Here is a 9,273-nt window from a genome sequence, read left to right on the forward strand (position 1 = left end):
AATTTAATAATTGATACGGATCAATTCACCATTGAAACCGAAGTTTTCGATTTTTTCGATTTTGGTCCGATCCAATCCGGTTTTCTTAATTTACCATTTACACGTGTAATACTACATAAGTTGAAAATATATGATCAAATGCGTAAAAATATATTTTTAAAAAAGAATATATATTATATTTATTATGCAAAAAATGTATTTATCCTTGATAAATATATGGATAATTCTATTTGAAGGCCTTTGTACCACATATCATCTACGTGACATAATTTGATTTGAAAGATAATATTAAAAGTAAGTTTATATTAATAATTTAATATTAATGTTCATGTTTAAAATTGAAATTTCATGTTATATTAATTAACAATTTAGTATATAATATAATATAATATAATATAAAAATTAAGAATATGTATAGTACGATTTTAGTTCTTAAGAACCGGTACTGAATTGGTTAAGAACTGGACCGAACCCACCAGTTTGATAGGTTCAATCTATTTTCTAATTTTTTTACCAAGATAAAAATAAATGAGATAGCTAAACGATGATGGGCAATATCGATTAATCATCAATTTTGCGTTTGTGGATGAAATTTCCTGGGAATGGATAGAATGCAGTTCCTAGGTCTTGGAAAGTACCAAATATAAATGACTACCCGAATGGAAGCCCAAATGACTCAATGTGGATAGAGCTGCGCAATTTCTTTATAACTCTGACTTCGGCTGACCATCGACTCTGATGGAGTTGGAAAGTTGGAATTCAAAGTCGGAGTTTTTGTCAAAAAATTGGTCAGAGTCAAAATTTAAGTCGATATTGACTCTAAACTCCGATCTTTTAAATGAAATTATTCTTCAAAATAACTATTACATCAGAGGATGCTTTTCCTTTTTATCTTCCTTAGGTTTTTTGTTTTCTTCCCAATGTCTACCACTTTTCTTCCCACTTTTCACACCATTCGAATTTCTCTTCCTTATGTCTACCTAGTACCACTTTTCTTTTGTAGCCTTTCGAACACTTTTCTGATTATGCTGCCTTTCATTTTTCTCTTGTATTCTTCTTCATTTTTTCTCTTATGCATTTTATTCCCTTTGTCCCTCTTTCTTTTTCCGATTCCTTGTTTCTTCACCCATTTTCGTGATGATGCTTATCAAAGTATTCTGATTCAGATAATATATTGACAAAGTGACGTGCAAGGCTCAAGCAATGGAGACTTCTCTCATTCTCTGGTTCACACTTCACTCTCTCTTTCTTTCTCTCTGTATGTAAAGGTGGAAATGAAGATCATCAATAGAGTAGTGAGGAAATGGAGTAGATTGTAGAGGCAAATAATGCCTTGTTCGTCTCTATTTTTTGGACCTCCGACTTCAACTCTGTCAACTCCAATCAGAGTCGAAATCCGCTTTAATTCAGAATTGGAGTCGGAACTCAAAATGACCTTTGACCCAAGTCAAAGTCAGAGGTTGAAGATCACTATTCCCACTCCGCCCGAGTCGGAGCCCAACCTTACTCTGTGGAACGACTCAAAACTTAGGAGTTGTCACTTGAATGGTATTGGATAGGAAAAAATGATTCAATTCATTTAAATAACTAAATTGCTATATCCGCTATTCAAATAAAAGAAATGAATCTGAATATTTTGATCATAGTCCAAAGAATTTAGCTCTTATAAAATTAATGAAAAAGAAATATTAATTATCGAACCAATTCGTCTGCCATCGTCAAATTCTGCGATCATTTTCTCAATTTTGCCAAGAAATATGGGGTCGAAATAAAATTTATGATATCGTTGTTTATTTCTATTTGTATTTATAGTAGTGAATATTTATTAGGGTGCTGGTAAAGAAAAAACAAAAGAAGTCCTAACCTAATAAAGCAACATGCACGCATGGGTTTTTTCCTTCCTTTCTTTTCTCTGGTACCAAACAAAAACCAATTAAACATTGTTATTATATATTTAATCCTGCTACCAAATTTCCAGGTAGGTAGGTCCAATTTTCGTGAGTGGGTGTACTTTACTCTCGAGCCAACCTGGACTTCTGGTTTTATCATTAACGAGTCAAATGCAGTAGTTTGGTATAACGAATATCACAAGTTAATTGTTTGCTGTATTAACTTGTTCTGTCATCTATGAGAACTGCTGCTTACACTATTGATTAGTCTACCAAATGCTTGACAAAAACCTTTGATCAGCTTGTTCAAAAGTCCATGTTTGGAGGATATTTAAATACTAAAAAACCATACAATTCATGCAAGTGTGAAATTTTGGGATTTTACGAAAACTATGTGGCTGATAGCAATGTTTTCCCCCAAACAATGCGTTGAAACTTACAGTAGCTAGCCATTAAATATTATGGTAGTTATTAAACTATATATATATATATATATATATATTGCTCCTCCAAGTCCAAGGTGTTAAACTAATCATTTAGGTCCGGTTTGGATTCAGAAAATGTTTCATCTAATCATTATAACTTTCTCAAATTTCATATAAAATATAATAAACAATTCAATTTTTTCAAATCCCAATTCAACTTTTTCAAATTCCAAAATAATAATAATATTAAAAAATAATATTCTAACAATATTTTTTAACTTTCATCTTTTATCTAAAATCATCTCATCTCATCTCTGAATCCAAACGGGACCTTAGTAATCTCTCTCTATATATATCTACTCTATTATAATAAGTGATTATCTAACTATGAATAGTAACTTTTGTTTTTTTCCGTTAAGTCCGTTAAAACCTGTTTTACCAAAAGGCCTTTAAAATCCTTGACTATTTGATGTGTAGCTCATTTGTAGAATTTAATGAAAGATCGTGTTTTACCAAAAGGTCCTTAAGACCCTTGACCATTTGATGTATAACTCATTTTAATAATTTAATGAATGATCATGTTTTACCAAAAGACCCTTAATAGTCTCGCGGTTTGATACTTTGCTGAAGTTTAGATTTTTTTTAATCTTATTTTTTGTCTTTCTTTAATTTTGTATTTTTTTCAGACAAATAAGCTACTGACTTTTTCACTTTTTTATTTTTATTTAAATCATTATAGCAGGTGCACCCTGAGGCTAACGCACCAGGAAACCAACGTTCCCTAGGATAGATATATATATATATATATATATATATATATATATATATCTCGCACCTCCAGTCCAAGGTGTTAAACTGATCATTTAGTACTCTCTCTCTCTCTCTCTCTCTCTCTATATATATATATATATTACACACTTTTTATAGATTGCAATGTTTCTCTTTCAACTAAATCAAATATTAATCATTGTATCATGAAATGATTAATACATGCCCCTTATTTTAGGATGTCGAATGTTACTAGCAAGAGTAGATTGTTTGAATCCATCAAAATGTACATAATATAGAAAATGTACATAATGATTAGTGCGTGACAGAATAAGGTTGATGGAAATGCCAATTTATTTTTTCATTTAAAGCAATATTGTTTATTCATTTTCTAATAAATTTCTAATAAAATTTTAATAAGCCAAATCTCATGCTATAAGGAACGGTAATTAACTGGTAAGATGAATTTTCAATTCGACGAAATTACACTTTGCAATGCCAAAAAAATTATTTTATACATTACCCACCCAAGAAACAAGTTTCGAAAGAGAAAAAAAACCGAAATGATTATAAATAGCCACCTTTTACCACTTTATGCCATTGATCCAGTACCGGGACTAAGCTGATGATTACGAAGAAGATCAACAATCCAAATAGCTAGGAGGATGAAGAAGCTTTCGATGATGTATTGTTGCGACAGAACTGAAAGCTATTCGCATCCATTCTCTCAAGAACATAATGCCCTAGAGTGTCACTTGCCTCAACCAAATTCTCTCTGCACAAAAACTCATCCCCACAAACCCTCTCTACCTCTCCATAGAAGTCATGCACAAACACATGGGTCTTAGCATTCACACCCGTTTTCTTGCTCCTCGCAAGCACGCCGGCGGTGAATATGGGTGACATCCGACCCGGAGCATCCGGCCACTCCCCGCGCGGTCCGTCCACCAATATTACATCCCAGTCCACCTCATACACATGGTTGGGAAGATCATTGAGCCCGAGCTTACACTCCGAGAACAACAGGTTCTGGACCGGCCGGCACTCGTTTCGTATCTGTTTCTTGGTTGATGCCACGAGCTCGTGCAGCTCCTTCAGTTTCGTCGTGTACTGCACGTCGTACGCGTCGATTTCTGGGTGTTTCTCTTCCATGTAGGCGGCGTAGTAGCGGTTCTCGTCAATGAACACGGTCCGGCCGTTGTGGTTGAGGGCTTTCCAGAGGAGAGTCTCTGGGGTGAGGCCGAATACGAGGAAGTTGCATGGGGACGAGCACTTTCGAAGTACATCGGAGATTTGCTTGAGCTCGGCGTGGGACATGTGGAATGTGTTATTGGATGTTGAGGCGTAGTAGAGGAGGGTGTTAATGACAGTGGTCGACAATCCGCCCAAGCCGGAGGAAGCGACAGTGGCTGCGGCGGCTGTAGAGGTGGCAGCGGTGGATGTAGATTCTCTGGTGTAGATGAGGGTGAGGAGGAAAGCAAGCGTGAAGAAGGAAACAAAGGCTAGAAGCCATAGACGATTGGAGCCTCCTTGTTTTTGGATATAAGGGTGGACGAGTATTAGCTTTGTGTTACTGTTGTTGTTCTTCATCTTGAAAGAGATAGCTAGAGAGAGAGAGATGATCTCTATGATCTTGTATTGAGGTGGGTGGAGTTGATTCTGAATCCTGAGAGTCAGAGATGAGGAGGAAGAGGGATTGATTTAAAGATATATGTGTGTGGCAGCAAGCATATAAAATTTAAGCTATGTATAAACTAATGTAGGATATATGAGGGTGACTTTGCAATGACCCTCTAAATTGTTGTCCTAGCAATTTGCTTTTTCATTAATGCCAATTAATGATTATTTTTCCTAGTTTCTGTTGGTTCGGTTGTCTCTATATGTGTAGGAAAGAAATTATCTAGAGTTGCAATAATAAATATTTTAATATTAATTTAACGTGTCTATCTTACTCATTCCTGCTTAAAATTTTTATCTTTTTTATAGAACTAATATTAGGCATTTCCATTTTTCGTTACTAATTCGATTGATTTTTGTATTTTTTTATTTTTTGTAAGGAATGGTAATTTAAGGAGGGTAATTGATATTAATTTACAGTTCTAAGGTATGGAAGTCACGTGCACTTTAAAAAAAATGAATAAATTTATAATGCACATAAAAAAAGTTATTTTTTTAACAGTGAATTGACCTACTTTTTTTTTTTTTTTTTAAGTGAGTATAAAAGATTTGAACATTTTAAAATTATATCAAACATTACTTTTTTAAGTAGATGTACTGGAGGAGGGTAGAATTTACAAAGAGGGTGGTTGGACCGGAGCTGGTGGATGATAGGTAGAAAAGGGCATAGAGTGGCGACCCAATAACTAATTGCAAGCGAGAAGTCGCTTTTCCTTCTTCAATTCAGCTTTGGTTCCTACGGAAGCTCTTTGAATATTTTGCTTTTCTTAAATAAGTAGTTACCTTTGAGGGAGACAAAGTACCTGCAACATATTCCAGATGGAAAACATGTTCTGGAAAATCAGAGAATTTTGACTGATTATTGAGCCAAAATACAGGGGGATTTGGTGACTTGTGGTGAACCCAACGATTTAACCAGAAAACTAATCAAATTGTACTGAGTGTACCTTAATTATACTTGAGCACAAGTTTCTTCCCATGTTGTAATTGTCCAACCAAGCTTTCTTTTGTTGTACAAGCTACAGAAATCTAAGGCAATGAAACCAATGATTGGGCCCGAGTATTGGAAATGGATTGGCTATTTTATTCTTTAAATTTTGATTAATATGTAACTTTTTCACTTTTAGCTAATCATTCAAAACTAAAGTTTACATTGGATTAGTCATCACATTCTCTATAATAATAAAATATTATTATTTTTATATTTTTATAATTAATTAATTCTATTTTCATAACCTCCTATAATCTCCAATAATTATATTCATTTTCATTTTTACAATCTAATAAATAAAATTTCATCACACGATATCAAGGAAAAGAGTCGCGGGAGAGAGAAGGAGCCGAAATATAATAAACAATGGGTTTAGACTTGCTACAGGACTTTTCATATTTGAAAAGAAAAATGAAATTACTATAGCTCATATTTGAGATGAAAAGTCTTTGGCTAATTCAATGTGGGCCAGTTTTTGTTAAAATTAGTCAAATATAAAGATGAAAAGGCATTTGGCCAATCCAATGCCAATGTTCTAACATGTTAGATGGAGGCCCAAGAACTGCCACCCGTTACATTTTGTGTTTTGTCCATTGATAATCCTAGGCACGGTTTAGATACACAAAATTATTTCATTTCATCTCATCATTATAATTTTTCTAAACTTTCACATAAAATATAATAAAAAATTCAACAATTTCAAATTCTAAAATAAAAATAATATTAAAATATTATATTCTAACAATATGTTATTCAATTTTCAATAAAATATCTCATCTCATCTCATATGAACTGTGTAACCCAACGAGGCCTTACTTATGGCTATTATTGTCGTTCGTCGCCGTTGAATCAAGTGGTGATTAGGCCTATTGGGTGATCCCTTATATTCGGTATGTTAAAAGGAAAATAATAGACATACAACTCTAAAAAACTTTATAAAGGATAGGCATGTGTCGAGTGGGTATCCCACACACCCAATTTTTACCTTACCCGCCTGTATACATAATATTTAAGGAAAAATAAACCTTAATACCCATATAATTCAAGTCAATAGATTCTCTCTCTTCTCTTCTCCTAGTTCCGTTTCACTCATCTTCTTTCTCCTTCTCATCTTCTCTTATTCTTGCTTCTCCATTTTCCTCTCCTTGATCTATGTAAGACCCACCATCATGGTGGCGGGTCGCTCAAGCTAGAGATCGATAGCCATAGCCTCTAGTCACTCGAGCTAGAGACCGGCGGCCATGGTTGTAGGTCTCTCAAGCCAGAGATTAGCGTTTTCGATTTGAATTTATGTGTTCTAGACCTAAATTTATGTTCTTGAGCCAAATCTATGTTTTATTATTTGAATTTGGTCTTTTTCAGTGTTGTGATGTTGATTTTGGTCAAATTTGTGTTAGGTCAATGGGAATGGATAGACCAAATAAGAGGGTGGGGGGCCATATTGCCACTCCGCCAAGCAGGGGTGGAGTACTACGGGAAGGGCAGTTGCCTACTTGCATAGCGTGGGTAGCAGGTCTAGTTGTAATTTATCATAGTGAAGAAAAAATAAAAAAGAAAAAGAGAAAAACATTCACCCCTCACATGCATCATGATGATGATCATACACAATGTAACTGTTTGAGAAATGTCTAAATCATTTGTAGGTCTATACTTCAAAATAACTAGTTAACGTTATAATTGATTAAAGTCTTTTAAATTTTATTATAAAGAGTAAAAATTTATCTCTTCTAAATAAGGTGAGATCTCATTCACTATATTTCTATATATCATTCTAGATATTAAGTCAAGCCAAATCCATAAAACAGTATTAAGAGAGAAAACAATGTTTGTCTACGTTTAGGTCGAAGAAGCCACGTTTGGGGATCACAAAGCCTTTTTCCGTATGCTTTTAGGCTTTGTCCAAAGAGAAAAGCTTCGGGCCGGATGGGTGTGAAAAACATCTTTCCACCAGCCAATAAAAAATAGACACGCAGGCGATTTATTTATCACTGAAATGCACCAGCACGTAGGCGATCTCTCCCTCTCCATCCCATCTTCACTCTCCCTCTCCCGCCCAGCCCTTTCCTTTCTCTCCCTCCCAGCTGCACTTCTCCACAGCTGATTGACCCCCGAAGCTCTCTCCTTTCTCTTTTCTACATGAGTATTTTATTTTTGTAATAAATACTTTTCGCACAGTACATATAGTAGGAAGTATTATGGAAGTAATCCCTCAGAACCCTTATGCCTGAGATGTTTTTGTTTTAGGATACTAAACTCATCTTATTTCCCATAGAAAAAGACGAATCATGAAAGACAAAATCCAATTCGAATTACACCCACACATGTGGATCTCCGATCCAGTTGCAAAATATATATATATCAACATTATTTGAACTCGATCGATCGATTTATTACTTGGCGAGACTTTATGGGTTTGGCATTTTCATTGGAGCTTCACTTTCTGGTGTTGAACTTGCATAATATTACTGCTCGTGCAGAAGGATGCAACGATACTTACATCTCTCTCTCGTATGTGTTTGTGTGGAAATATCATCACTAAGTAGCTTTTTCCAATGGGTTTTTATACAAATATAACAATTCTTTATCTCTTTCTGTTGATCGATCATTTTCTTTGTGTTGATTCTTTATCTCTTTGTGGAGGAGTCCATATGGGCTCGAGAGGGCTTCGGCGTGGGTTCGTCGGCGTTGGTCTGTTGGTGTGGAGCGTCGCATATTGGAGGGAGAGAAAGGAGAGGGCTGGGCGGGAGAGGCAAAGTGAAGATGGGAGGGAGAGGGAGAGGGAGAGAACGCTTACGTGCTGGTGCATTTCAATAATAAATAAAATGCCTATTTCAGTGATAAATAAAATGCCTACGTGTTGTTTATTATTATCAGATAGAAAAATATTTTTGACACCCATCCGGCCCAAGCTTTTTTCTTGTCCAAATCGTATGCATGGCAAATGAATCCGAGAATCCACAACCCAATCTGACAATTTTCATGTGCCAAGCAGAGCCACATTGACAGATCCCTCTTTTTGGTCAAGAAAGCATCAACTTTTGTCCTTTGAATCTGTGCATGGAATAAAGAAAGCAAGCAAAGGGGCCATTTCTGTTTTGATAAGGATGGCCCAGAATTTGGCGTGTGTTCATCCAAAGGTTGGGAAAGTGAATGGCTCTCCGAAAGAATGACAAGATCTCATCTAAAATGAACCGTCAGCATAATACCTCCCTTGTGATTCCTGCAACGACCAAACAATAGTACATAGAAACCCACCTCATTTTTTATTTTTAATATATATATATATATATATAATATCATATTATATTAAAGCATCTGAAGGAAAGTTGTCATATAGAGTTGTAAAATAATATTATTTTATAAAAATGTCCGTTAACTTCTACAAAGTTGGAAAAATAGTCTATGTAATATTGACATTAGTTTCATCAAATTTATATCCAAAATTTGATAAAAAGTACATATTTTTTATAAATTCAAAACCTCTCTAACCATAACCCACGTTGGATTAACTATTGGATTAGTT

General features: G+C 34.8%; 1 protein-coding gene across 1 annotated transcript; it reads right to left on the reverse strand.

The window, feature by feature from the left end:
- Positions 1-3,445: 3,445 nt before the first annotated feature.
- LOC121249830 (protein IRX15-LIKE) lies at positions 3,446-4,843 on the reverse strand. The gene has a single exon (XM_041148642.1). The coding sequence runs from the start codon at positions 4,670-4,672 to the stop codon at positions 3,740-3,742; it is 933 nt and encodes a 310-aa protein (XP_041004576.1). The 5' UTR covers positions 4,673-4,843; the 3' UTR covers positions 3,446-3,739.
- Between the last annotated feature and the right edge of the window lie 4,430 nt (positions 4,844-9,273).

This window comes from Juglans microcarpa x Juglans regia, chromosome 1D (assembly GCF_004785595.1).
Source record: "Juglans microcarpa x Juglans regia isolate MS1-56 chromosome 1D, Jm3101_v1.0, whole genome shotgun sequence".
NCBI lineage: Eukaryota > Viridiplantae > Streptophyta > Magnoliopsida > Fagales > Juglandaceae > Juglans > Juglans microcarpa x Juglans regia.

Coding starts and splice junctions, on each gene's coding strand:
- LOC121249830 (XM_041148642.1), bottom strand. CDS start 4,672: ATGAAGAACAACAACAGTAACACAAAGCTAATACTCGTCCACCCTTAT.